Genomic DNA, 13,677 nt, shown 5'->3' with positions numbered 1-13,677 from the left:
GCTCCTTAGGACTTTTACTCATTCAGGGTTATTTTACTGAACATCTTGGTTCTCAGCAGCCAAATGTTAAGTTATACTAAGCTTAATAACTGGTATAAATGTAATCATATTGCGTTGCCGTTTTGACGAAGATTTGGATGCGTGTTTTGTTTACAGGACCTGACCGATGCTATCCACTACCCAAATCAAGGGATGATGTGTTTTTTGGTTGAAAAATGGCTTAAACTATTAATTAAATTGATCAAAAATCACTACCTGTGGGAGTGATAGTCACCATATTTGTGCTCAATGATGATGAAGTGCCTTGCTCAGTTGCACCATGACCGCACTTATTAGAGAAGTGGAAAGGAGCACAAATGCCATCCTTCCCTCTCTGCCACAAGGCTGCAGCTCCTTTACGCTACTGCTCAGATGTTTTGTGTCTCACATACTTTTGTGGGACAGACTCGCTGACCTATTAGAGGCACAGTCACATCTTTACGCAGTAGATAAAACAGTTGACATAAAAGCAATTTTTAAAAAAGAGATGATGAAAACTGTAATGATAGTTTTATCAGGCTGTCCTCCTGCTTCCTGTTTGTGTGTTTTTTAGAATGAGAGTTTTTATCGGAGAAATGCCGACAGATTTTTGATTTAGATGCATTTTGAGTGCACGTTAATAGGCAGTAAATAGCCAAAGGGCCTGCTGGTTAGGATTGGCAGCAGACCCATACACACTGACCTCTAAATGTGTTTGTACTCTTTTGTAGTTACTTTTATTCAGTCTGTCCTCATTTAGGTTTCTCTCTTTTCTCCTTTTCAAGTTTATCAATGGATGGATTCGGAAATTGTGTAATGTTGCATGACAAATGATGCTGCTTTGGTGCTAAAACCAATAAAGTTGAATTGAGGATGATTTCACATATAGTGTTTTTAAATGAACCAGACTCTCAGCTGTCATCTCTAAATGGATTATGTTGGTTTTGATCTGGCTAATCACAGGCTGAATCTGATTAGGGTAATCATGGTTTGTTTTCCAATACTAGCCTATGAGCTAATCTGACAGGACTATTGAAGCCCATTATTCACAGAATTTTAAATGCAGGAATAACAAGGTGCCTTTAAGCCACTCTTGAGGAAAAAAAACAAAAACAAACACTTACCAAACAACAGCGTGCATGCAGGTATCTCAGCTGGTATTTACTGCAGGTATCCAGGACCTAACTTCAACCTGAATTGCATACGCTTCTCTAAATTAGCCCCCTTAATAATAGACTGTTGAGCTTTTAATGACCCTCAAAATTCAAGCATGGTCCAAAGCAGCTGGGCTGTTGGTGAAATGTTTATTAAAAGCCTGATTGCCACAAAATGACGCCTGCTTGTCTTTATAATACAGCGCGGACGAGCGCAATGAAGGGAGGGGAGGAAACGCATAATTTTAACAGTCTTGACTGACACTTAATTTGCATTAATAAACAGGCTGTTTGCCAGTTTTTAAACAGATTAGATTGTTCTCACTCGTCATGTTACTTGGCAACAAGTACAGATTTACTGTGTCAACACATGAATTAAATGTTGTTATCAATCAGTGCTGTTACAAGCTAAATATTGTTTCAAGAAAAAAAATCATATGTTATTGATGGTGCATTTTAAAAAAATATATATAATTTTCTTTTTATTTGACTAAATGACGTTTTCTAGCGTCAAATATACAGCTGGTGGCTGATAACATTGTTGGTCCTTAACATGTCAAACACTGACTGTTATTAAAAGTTAGGAAGTTGAAAAGGACTGTCGATTTGAAAAATTATAATGACTTTGATACTGTTCGAGGGCTTTTGCTGTTTGCTCATGTTTGTTCTCAGTAACACACATTATGATGCTTTTTTTTTCACAATCTTTTATTTCTAGTTAGTCCTATAGCTGGCTTAATTTTCTCGCTGTGCTTTTTTGTTTGTTTTTTGAGGAGCATATCAAGACACACATGGTTTTTTTTGTGAGAGAATGAACATACTGTAGACTCTCAAACATCAAGCAGACAGACACGCGCTGACAAAGGCTCATGAGCTATTTGGAGACGATGTTTCAGTCTGAGTGACACTTGAGAAGACGTTGACTTTGTGAAGAGCTTTTTATCCTCTCGTCTCTGAGAGAAGCGTCTGCTCGGTGTGTCAGTGTATTCACTGGACTCAGTGTGTTGAGGACAAGTCTTTCATTCCAGCATTATAGAGGAGAAAAAATTCATTTGAATTTTTAAATTATCTCATCACATTTCAGATAAGAGAGATGAGGCAGCATAATATTATATGCTTCATTTGCAGAGACATTTCTCTGTCATGACTCTCTGATTTAATTTTTTTGATTTATTCTTTATTCTTTGTCGCCAAAGACATTTGTCTTTGATTTGATTATTACATGAGGAGAAATGCAGATGAGCACGACCATAACCTTAAGCCTCTCTTGTCACAGCTTGGATGAGAAAGGCGCTGCTGCCTCATACTTTGTTCTTCATTTACAAAGACATTTGCCTGTCATATTAATGCATCACACAGTCATACAGACGTAACACAGACAAATCAGAAAAAAGATCAAAGAGCTTTGATTTTCTCAATTTATTCAGTCTCATGCACATTGACATCACACATCTAAAAGCACAAAATTCTGTAAGGTCAGGACTTTTTTACTCCTTGGCTACATGAAAATGTGTGTACTGTAGAATTTCTTTTGACATTTTGTAGTATTAATGTGTGTGTGTGTGTGTGTGTGTGTGTGTGTGTGTGTGTGTGTGTGTGTGTGTGTGTGTGTGTGTTACAGGAGCGTGATGGAATGCGTGCCATACTTGAGTCCTATGACAGTGAGCTGGCGTCTACTGAGTACTCCCCTCAACTCAGCAAACGTCTGAGAGAGGCAGAGGACATCCTGCAGAAGACTCAGAACCACAATGCAGAGATGGAGGTGCTCGTGCATGCATGTACACAATCAAGTACACACATACAGTAGTAGCGTATCATTTTAAAGCAACATTTGAATATAAAGTATGTTTTTATACTTCTCTTAGCTGGTGGCCCATTCAGTCTACATGTTGGCAAGTGACACTTGTGTCATAGCCTAAGGTGCTGTGAATGTGTGCTGCTTAGCTGCGCATTGTCAACATATTCACGACTCCTGCTTGTGGGTACACTGACAAATATCTGGTCTGAAAACTGATGGAACTGCGCTTGTGGTAGACGGGCATTGTGAGCAACACTAGGACAAAATGGAGAAGGCTCAGTGAATGAACTGCACACTTACGATAATATATGGCTGCTCCTGTTTCTGCTCAGCTCACATGCTCTGTTTTTGTCAATACTGTATATCAGTAGGTGAGGACAGGACGTTATTTGTTGTCCTTCTCATCTGTTACTCTCTCTCTTTCTACTGTTCTTCGATTCAGACCCAGCTGAGCAAAGCACAGGAAGAGACGGGGGCTCTCAAACTGCAGCTGCAAACAGTACGTATATACATATACATACACTCAACACACACACAAGAGATCTTTTGTCTTTGACGTGGACACAAAACACATAACATTGTTTCTTTTATTATTTAACATATTTGACCGTAGTCAACTTAGATTCATATTCCACCACCGCATTACTACACAAACACACATGCAACATACTATACATTTATTAGAGCTATAGAAACAGGTTTAGGTTCTAGAGTAGTAGTGGATTTTAAAGGCCGTAAGCATATCCTCCATGCAAAATGGAGATGTACACCCCCGTGGCTGGAGGAGGCTGTGCAGCCATCATTAATGATCAGAGCCAAGCTCAGCCTATAACGATAGATTGTAAAATGTCCTATCAGCAGAACTGATTAATCAGTCGACCTCTACCAGGTTCTATATAGATATTGTCAGTATGAAAATGCTCATCCACACGAAATGCACATAGTCACACACTGCTTTTTAACCAGCCTCTTAATGATGAGACAAATCATCACAGACCATGTAACTTCAGCCAGCACTTAAGCTGTCTCAGGTACCTTTTAGTCATGACTGTCATCCTTGCAGGTGTACGGTGGCTTTCTGTGAGTCAAAGATGCTCTAATGCCTCTGTGACTAACATGCTGACAAATGCCTTTTTTTCTCCATCAGTGGCAAACAGTGACATAAGTCTTGTAGACCTCTACAGTCTTATTTAGAAGCTGCATTAGCATTTAAAGTGCAAGTGCAGTAGCTTCCTAGTGTTAAGTAACGTCTCCCTCCTCTTACATCCAAATTGAGGTGACACTAATTGACATGTACTACTAATATAGGAACCTCTTTTTAGAATGATTAAATGAGGTTGCAAGGCTTCACTGAAAACATATTGTGGGCTGTGTTGAGAGTGCTGTATGTATATTATTTTAATTTGAGGTGTGGGGAAATTACAGAAAAGTTACAAAAAAGTGGGTTGCTTCAAAAAAATACTGAATAAAGCAGAAAGTTGGCAGGTGTGACCTAAACTCTCTCACACACTGCATCTATCTTTGTGTCTTCACTTGTTCTATGATCTCCCTTCTTTTCATGGCTCCTTGTTGCCGAGGAGACATCAGCATAGCCATGGCAATGAGTATTGACGCGTGAAATCCACCTGTCTGGTATAGCAGTAATTACTTATCCGTCTTGGGAAGCCAGAGAGTGAGGATGAGCGGAGAGACAGACAGATGCTGTCAGAGAAAGAGGAAAATGGGTGTGCAAATGGAAATGAGGGATAATTGCAGGCAGTAGGGCAAGATCAGAGAGAGGAACTAAGACATAGACTGACTAAAAACAAGTACAGGGGAAAAGAAGATTGTGAAATCTGGACTAATGCTGTATAAGGAATATATCTATTTGTCTGGATGTCTGTCTTGGAAAAAAGATAGCAGTACACTGGAACAGAGTCATCAGGATTTATCTGCAGCCAAAAGGTTTCTGCCAGGCACAGGGCCAAAGGTGTTCTGATGTTATTGCACCAGGCCCATTTTCTCCTCTTTCTGTCCAGGTGGAGCTGGAACTGGAGTCTCTAAAGAAGCAGCAGGCCTCTGCGGCTGACAGCAGCTCTATAGTGACCAAGGAAGAGGTCAACATACTCAGGTAGCTGGCACACACGCAAACACACACACACAACCTGTTGCTAAAGACCAATTCATAACCTGGGACATAAAAGATTCATGCATGTTACCGAGGTTGGGTTCACTCAGGCAGACCTCACCCTGTTTGTGAACAGACCTATGCCCATGGGATTAACCTATGGAGTCAAAGATAAGCCTAGTAATTATTCTGCATGGTTGCATTTTAATAAGCAAGATGTGTCTGTGTGCGTGTGTGTATATATATGTGTGTGTGAAATTTTCAGACAGAAAATTGAAGATTTAGAGGCGGAGCGACAGCGTCTGGAGGAGCAGAACAACATTCTGGAGATGAGACTGGAGAGACACAACCTACAGGTAGGCATCGAGTCTTCCCTCCAACTGTTTTCTGTGATGGATTTAGTCGTCTGGCACAAAGGAACCAATTTAATAACCCCAATGGCAGCAGCCCTGCCCGTGTGACACCGCAGATTGATTCTCACAAACGCCTCCCATATCTGACAGTTTTTCAAGCACAATTGGACCCAGGTGTGATTCCAGCATCGCCCAATGGAAATGCTTCGGAACCTGTGGCTGATTTAAAGTCCTCCTTTATTGGTTGAAGGGATTAGAATGGACAGCGCAGTGGGGGTAGATATCGTCAGAATAAATGTAGACCTTCCCTAGTGTCAGCTGGGAATGAAACTGTCTGGAATGAAATGAATCCTGGTTGGTAGCCACCTCGTATTACTGACACGCACAAACACACACACACGACTGTTCATCTAATCCAGCTGCTTTCATCTCGCAGAGTTACTTAACTAACTCCCTCTGTTATACCTGAGCCCTTCTCCTTTTTAAATTCTGTCTCTCCCTATACATACGTGTGTGTGTGTGTGTGTGTGTGCTTCATCTCAGTCAGGTCCTCTTACTCCCTGACTCACACTGTGCCAAACTAAGTCTACTAGGGCACTTTAATGAAACGTGTGTGGGCAAGCGTGTTGGTTCCATTTAGCCGCGGGGTGAATGAAATTCATGTGTTCTCAAGCATGACCTCCACTTTTAAGGCAATTGACAATTTTGTGTGTGTGTGTGTGTGTGTGTGTGTGTGTGTGTGTGTGTGTGTGTGTGTGTGTGTGTGTGTGTGTGTGTGTGTGTGTGTGTGTGTGTGTGTGTGTGTGTGTGTGTGTGTGTGTGTGTGTGTGTACGTGCACAGGTTTCAAGGTTGCACGGTCAATGGATCGGCTCTTAAGAGTTAATTCATATGACTCCCTCATGGTCTAATGCACACCAAGAGACCTACATTAGACCGAGTGAAGAGATGAGTGACTGAATGGAGAAGCGTTTGAGAGGGGAAATGAATGGCTGAATGAGTAGGCATGAATGACTTATAGAATTGAATGCTTTAATAGATTGACAATGGGATTTTCACTGTATCAACTTGCACGTCAGATTCCTGTGGCCTAATCCATCATTCCCACCCTGTCTTTATATTTAGATCATGCCAACTAGTGTGACTGTCAACCGCTCAGATTACCAGTGTAATGAGACTGCTGCTTGTAGACTCAGGCTCAATCATCCCCACCAGTAATCCGTCAGGAGGCACTCCTGAAAAATTTAGATTTCCTTCCTGTATTTGAAGTATAAATATATGTACATTATTCTCAGTGGACAATTTTTAAAGACTAGTACACGTCTTACTATGCAAATAGAATGAATGCAACTGACTCAGTCTGTATCATGAAAATTATAATTAAAATAAAAAAGAAATTACCACCAAGGATATGACCATATGAACTAGAGATGTCAATAGTTAACAGGGCATAAGCACACTTCCCTAGCTAGCAGTCTGCAGTGCTAAATGGGGTTCTGGGGTAAGTGTTCTGGGGTTCAGTGTCTTTCTTATCTCTGCTGATTGGGTGCCGTATTACAAATCTGCAATAAGACCTTTATCATTGATGGAGCTAATTTGACTTTTTCTTTGCCAGTTGTGCAAAAAATGCATGTTCTCCCTCTCAGCAACACAAACTGTTTGCATTTCAGTAGGTTGACTAAGTAACGATGGCCATGCCATGTGGCCAGACCTTAGGGCCAAATTTGCAACATACAAACTTGCATATATTTCTTTAAACGGCTTCTTTTTTTTCTTTGTTTTCAAATGTGTGGTTGCTGTTGTTGCTCATGCTAACGAATGAGTTCTCTCCCTGAGAATGGAGCAAGCTGAATTGTCAGCTCTAAGGTTATGTGTGGGAACGAGCACTGCTGCAAAGCTTTCATCTTTTTTTATTTTCAGACCTACCAGATTCTCTGTTTATTCCAACCATTCATTATTGATGATGAGAGAAACGTCAACATACTACGTCCTGTGCACCATATCTTTTGTTCAGAATAATAAATGTAGAGGCTTTATGAATTGGTTATAGGTGTTACCAGTTATCATTCGACGAAAAGAGAAGAGAAAAACTTCATTTATTGCCTGACAGGCTAAAAGATAAATTTAAAGACTGTGCTGCATGTTTGTTGTATTCAGTTTTTAAGGGTGGTTTGAATGATATTTGTTCCAAATTGTTCAAAGTTCAAAGAACCATGAAAAATGTAATTTCCAGGTGGGTTTTCAGAACCCGAACCTGTCAGGGGCTCTCCTGCACTCCTGTAATTTGCCTTAAGTAGCCCCTCGGTGGTTTGGACTCCCTTTTTGGTGAATTGGTGTTTATTAACATGGAGGCAAATAACAATCACTTTCATAGCTTCACTAACTACAGCAGAATTATAGCTATTTTGATTTCAGCTGGTAAACAGAACCAGAAAAGATCTGTGGTCGTATATCAATCCATTCCCTACAAAATTCTGTCTTGTTTTGTTTTTGTTCACTGGTTGATCACCTTTCACAACACACCGTAGCAGTGATAATGGCAGACTTGATACTGCTGTACTTGGGCTTTTGCTTTTGCTGTCATGCCAGTGTCTAGACAGAGATAATTGTTGCTGTTGCAAGAGGTTGCATCAACGTATTCTCTCTGTTGTACATGAGCGTGTCAAATTGTGTAATAACATTACGTTCAGATAGAAAGAGACATAGTACTACATGATAAAGCTATGGATATTTTGTCTTGACCATGGCATGCTGGTCCCCAAGTAAGATTTTTTTTTTTTCTGGTCGTAATGGAGATTTAAATGTACTTTGAAGGTTTGCACGTTCATGGCAGTTTAAGGGTTTGATCAAATAAATGTTTAAGGCCTTCGAGCAATCCCTTGAATGCACTGTTGACATTTTGCATTTGCTATTCCAGTAATGGGGCTAAAAATACAATATATTGGGTTTTTATGGCAAAGTGGAAAGTAGTTATGGACATATATTTTTCTCTTGTTAGATGTTTTGTTTTTCATAATGTTGGCCAGAAGGACAGACCAGGTAATTGCTAGCAGGTTAAATAAAATAAGAGCCTGTTCGCACAACGACAGCTGCGAATGAGAGTAGGAACTGTCTCTTCATTCTGGTTTGGTTTAGTTGGAGGAGGCCTGCATAGTATTAGACTTCCATATGCCAGCCTTACTTTTAAATGTCTTAACTTATCACAAACGTCCCTTTATCGCATTGAAGCCTGTGTCCCACCAGATGGTGTGTTGTGTACACTGGTGGGAAGACAAAAATCGTTCCTGAATAAAAATCACAACAGCCTCCTGACTCCTGAGCTGAAGAGATGATGGCAGTGCTGCTCCGTTTTTATCGACTAAATCAGTGGAATGATTCAAGACGTCAGAAAAGAGTGCCTCATTCCCCTTCAGCCTGCTCAGTGTAAGATGTAATTTCAGAGAGAAATGTCAGTCATGACAGTTATGGTGAAACCTATTCGATTGGACATACAGTAACTTTTTTGCTTCTATGTAAAAAAACTCCCAAAGGGGGAAAAAACAGCTGGAAAAGTTTCCAAACACTCACTGAAATCTTCCCTTTACAAGTTTTAAAGCAATAATACAGCTATATTTTGTTACACAGATAAATATTTCAGTGATGAATCAGAAAAAAATCCATTTGTCCAGTGGCTGACACATTGCGACAAACAACTGTTGGAATCCAGTTACCAGCAGTAAGACACAATTAAGGTCACTCCAACACTTGGTGTGCAGGTGAGATGTCATTTTCCACGTTCCTGTTATTCCTGAGTGAATCTTTGACCCTGTACTTTTCTCCAGGTTGAAAAGCTGATGAACTATGAAGGCAGAGGAGTGACCTTGCAGCTCAGTCTTCATGGAAGATGCTGCAGCTCCGCAAACCTTTGCCCTCATGTTTTCTAGGCAAGGTGTCAACCTACTTTTGCTTATCCAGAAACTCAATAAGCTTAGGTGCATGTGGCAGAGTCTATCAAAGATTCTGATGGTAAAGCTACAAGGCCAAAAAGCTTTTCAACTTCATCTCCACCAAGGCTACTCAGCTGGTTCTCTACCCAAGTTGGAGGAAGTTGTCTGATCAGTTCAACCAACACAAGAACACTGCTGCTCTCTCTTTTTTGCTATCTTGGTTTTGGAGGAAAGTGACACGCCAGCATTCAGTTATCAGCTGTTTTATAAAAGGCATGGAGACTCTGACCTGTCCTCAGACCTTTTTTTTTTTTTTAATCTCCTGGGATTCAGGGATTGCTATGTGGACTCTTCAAAAGGAAAAAAAAACTGAAGACCTAGGCATCTTTTTAAGATATGATCATTATGTTGGCTCTAACCATAGAGAGGCAAGTTTGTAGTATTTATTTCCTGTGCAACTTCACACTAGCATATCTGAAGGTGACCTCACAGCCTTCTTCTGCTTTTATCCCAAAGATGACCAACTCGAGCTGACATGTGGACCTTGGCGCCCTTCGGGGGTAGTCCTGCTTTTGAAAACGGCATATTCAATTCCCAGTTTATGCTTTGCATGTGTATCTGGGTTTAAAGTAGCGTTACGGATGTAACATTGATGTTAAAAGATAGGATTTTATAATAAAATTCATGAGGATGAAATTGCGCTTGATGCAATGGATCTCAATGATACACAGTGTGATAGTGTCAGTAATACTATATTCATGCCAACATTTGTGCGTTTATGCAGGTTTCTTAAATTGTGGCTTGACCTGCTTTCAATTTGAGTTCATTGTTCATTGTTTTTTTCCAGAGCTGCTGATCGAAGTAGCTCATCTTTGTTGAGAGATGCACAGTCACAATATGAGGAGTTGGTACAGATCAGGTACTGTGGAGGCCAGTGACAATATTATGGTGGCAACTTTTTAAAATTCATTGTAATTCGGTGTTGCTGTCAGACTGTGTGCTGATGAAAATTGCTGAACATTAGCTTGTCCATCATGTTTCCATCGCTACCTATCAGAGCTAGAGCCGAGCCAAATAATACCTGAGACTACTGCAGAGTCAGTTTACCCATGAAAGAAGGCATTGCCTGTTTTCACTAAAGGCACAGCCAGATGTTTACGAGGGACAGTCTGGGTTTTCTCTGATGTGAAAGAGGCATTACACTGAATGCACATAACTTTTGTTTGTTTACAAGAGAAATGCAAAGGGCTACAATGTCCTGGCCCAAGCTTTATAAGGATAAGACCATTACTAAACAAATCTTTCTCAGAGCATAGTGGATGCTTTTGCACATGTACTACTACTCCTAACTCCATCTTGATCTTTCAAGCTCCAATTGGCTTATGTCTACCTTCCACCAGGGACCTGTCGCCCTCTCTGGGCCCTGTATAAGTGAGCTTCCAACTAGACTTTCTGTGCTACAGCTATCTGGTTATCCTCAGATTTGACCAATACAGGAGAAACCACTGAAGTGTAACTTTCTCCTGGATTTAGTCTCGGTACCGTGATTGTCTTTTGGACATGTAGCAGTTCCTCTTTAGCAAGTGCTCTGCATTCATCAGAGTTTGTGCATATTGTGATTAATTTTTTATTTAATTTAATTGACATAATTTTGAGTAGCAGCTATCAGTTATCAGAAGACAACTGTTGTGCAATCAACTAAACTAAACTAAACTAAACTAAACTAAACTAAACTAAACTAAACTAAACTAAACTAAAGACATGGCTTGAAAAGGAATAAGAGGGATACTTTCCCTTGCCTTGGGAGCAGCCTGTGTGAGAATACATCTCGTCAATCAAGTTATTTGCTTGTTGCTGCCCCACAGGAGTTTGGCCCAGTCAGCATCCTATGAGAAACTATTGGTGGCTACAGGTGTGGATTAGCTGTGATCACAGTAAGAGAAGCAACTCTTGGCTTAAAAACAACACTAGTTGCATCTACAACGATGTAAGTGTAGTCGGCTCTGAAATCAGTCATACCAGAACTGGAGAGGATTTGTTTAAAGCAAAGAATTGCATGATTGCACTGCTGAAAACATGATTTGTTGATGTGATTAGTTGCTAGCCTGTTGTAGATGGTGATAGACAGATGGTTCATCCAATCACTTGGCAAGTATATCTTGAAAGCACCTGCCCCTTTTCAAACCATTTCCAAGGACAATTTCCAATTTCCGTAGTTGAAGACAAAATCCCTGAACAATGTGAAAACCCTAACCCTAGTAAAAAAAACAACAACATTTTGAGAGCCCATTAAGTAGTAGCAATTTGAATGAGTCAAGTCAGTAATCAGTTTTTGTTTATATGTTGTTTTTTTTTTTATGGTAATTTGGTTGATCTGATGGTGGCTAAAACAGCCAATATCAAGGAAAGAGCTGCAGTCTGTTAAACACTTCAGTTTCTCCAGCTGCCTCGCCGTTCAACCTCACTTTTATCAGTTCAAGATTTCAAGGGTTTCCGTTTGGTTATGTTTTTTTTTCTTCTTTTCTTTTACTTGTTATTTTTTGACGATGCCTCTTCCCTCTGCACACTCACTCACCATTAGTGTGTCACCTGTTCCATCATTGACTCATGTCCCCTGTGGCTGGTGCTGGATTTAGTGTATAAGTGGGGGTTTCAGCGCGATTTGTTCAGCTGTGTTAAAAGCAGACATTGTTTCCTGGACTTCCATGTCCCCTCCCTCTTATACCTTCGCTCCCTCTCTCACACACTCTTTCTTTCTTTTCTCTCTCCCTCTCTCTTTTTCATGCTCTTGATCTCCTGCTCGGTTGCTCTCTCTCCCTGCCTCTTGCTCTTTTTTTAAAACAGACTCTGCTCCCCGGTATTAGATGTGTTGTTATTGTTGTTCTATGAATAAGAGATATGTAGCCTTGGGCACTTAGAATGGCGCTCCACCTTTCTGCACTGTAAATACTGTGTGGAAGAGTAGGCTGTATGTATGCATGTAAAAACACACATACACACACAAAAATAGGCCAACTGTAATACTGTAATATTTAGTAGCAGTTTTCTAACATCCACTTTGAAACTCGGGCAGTTTGTCATTTTTCTGTCGTTGCAGCAGCAAACCAGATTAGAAATAATAAACATGTAGTGCATCAGCCTTCCCTTTTTCTAAAATGCAGACATGCATGTACAGTGAAAGGTGATTATAGCTGTCTTCTTTTAATAGATGATCCCTGTTTAATTTTTAGATTTAGTTGTTAATTTCAGTGGCTCATACTCATTCACTTGATTGCTTTTTGTCTTTCATACTCCCATACTCTGCACAGAAGGTAAAGTGGATGTAGATGAGAAGATTTCCCATTTTCTCACTTTGGTATGATATATGAGAAGAATTCAACCAGTTGAAACATGCTTTAATGCCAGAGAAGAGAAATACATTTCCTTTGTTTTTGCTGTTGAGCAGTCAATTAAATACTTTGCCTGCCGGCTCAGTCCAGGCATTCAAAAAGTAAAATATGAATTGCACGGCCAAATCATTCTAATTTTCTGTAGCTTGACCTAATTTTTAGGAAGTATGTTTAAAAGAGTCTTCACTTTTTGACAGCATGTAGCTGTTGGCTGCGTTTTGAGGACTTTGCTCTTCTTTTTGTGCTGGGTTTACAGCTCTGATCTACATATCTGTCTCACACTATTTGGCTCTTCCTTCCTTTCCTCTTCTCTCCTTGTTTATCACGACTCACATATACAGATGCATCCTTGAATGAACCCTTCGTATACAGATGTAGAACTTGAAAAGGTTTACGCAAGAAGAAAATAAGGCAGTGCTTTTTTTGGCTGTGACGTGTTTGCTGTCCAGTTTCAATATAAATACACGTTCTCTTTTCCTCGTTTTGGTAAGCTCAATCCTTCTGTTCCTTTTGAATTATACAAAGCGTTATTTATAAGCATGCAAGGCTTTTTCCCCTCCATCCATTCTACTACTCCTCTACGCCGAAGGCAATGATACCCCAACCCTCTTTGTTTTCACCGTGTTCTTTTCTATGTCCTTCATCGCTTCCCATCTTCACGTCCCCTTTCTCCTTGTCTGCCTCTTGCCCCCCCCATGCCTGTAGTTTATTTGGCAACTGTCGCCTGGGGGCATGTGGAATCTAATTTAGCCAGTAATCAAGAGCTCAGATTGGTGTGTGTTCCTGTTTGTGTGTGTCTCCTTATTTTGGCATTATGCTAAGATAGTCTCTCCTCATTTACCCACACATCATAGAGTCGGAGGAAAACAAAGAAAGAAAAGAAAGAAAATCACGTTTTCTGGAAGCAACACGCTTTTTGCTTTAGTACTGACAT

General features: G+C 40.3%; 1 protein-coding gene across 1 annotated transcript in view; it reads left to right on the top strand.

The window, feature by feature from the left end:
* The window catches only part of mad1l1 (mitotic arrest deficient 1 like 1), a 55,865-nt gene that overhangs the window by 13,959 nt on the left and 28,229 nt on the right, over window positions 1–13,677 (top strand). Inside the window, exons 12-15 of the mRNA XM_037093560.1 lie at window positions 2,794–2,934; window positions 3,413–3,469; window positions 4,989–5,080; window positions 5,343–5,433. Coding sequence (XP_036949455.1) covers window positions 2,794–2,934; window positions 3,413–3,469; window positions 4,989–5,080; window positions 5,343–5,433 — 381 coding nt within the window. The remainder of the gene's footprint in view (window positions 1–2,793; window positions 2,935–3,412; window positions 3,470–4,988; window positions 5,081–5,342; window positions 5,434–13,677) is intronic.

The sequence above is a fragment of the Acanthopagrus latus genome, chromosome 1 (assembly GCF_904848185.1).
Source record: "Acanthopagrus latus isolate v.2019 chromosome 1, fAcaLat1.1, whole genome shotgun sequence".
Classification (NCBI taxonomy): Eukaryota; Metazoa; Chordata; class Actinopteri; order Spariformes; family Sparidae; genus Acanthopagrus; species Acanthopagrus latus.
This window is presented reverse-complemented; position numbering and strand designations above follow the sequence as displayed.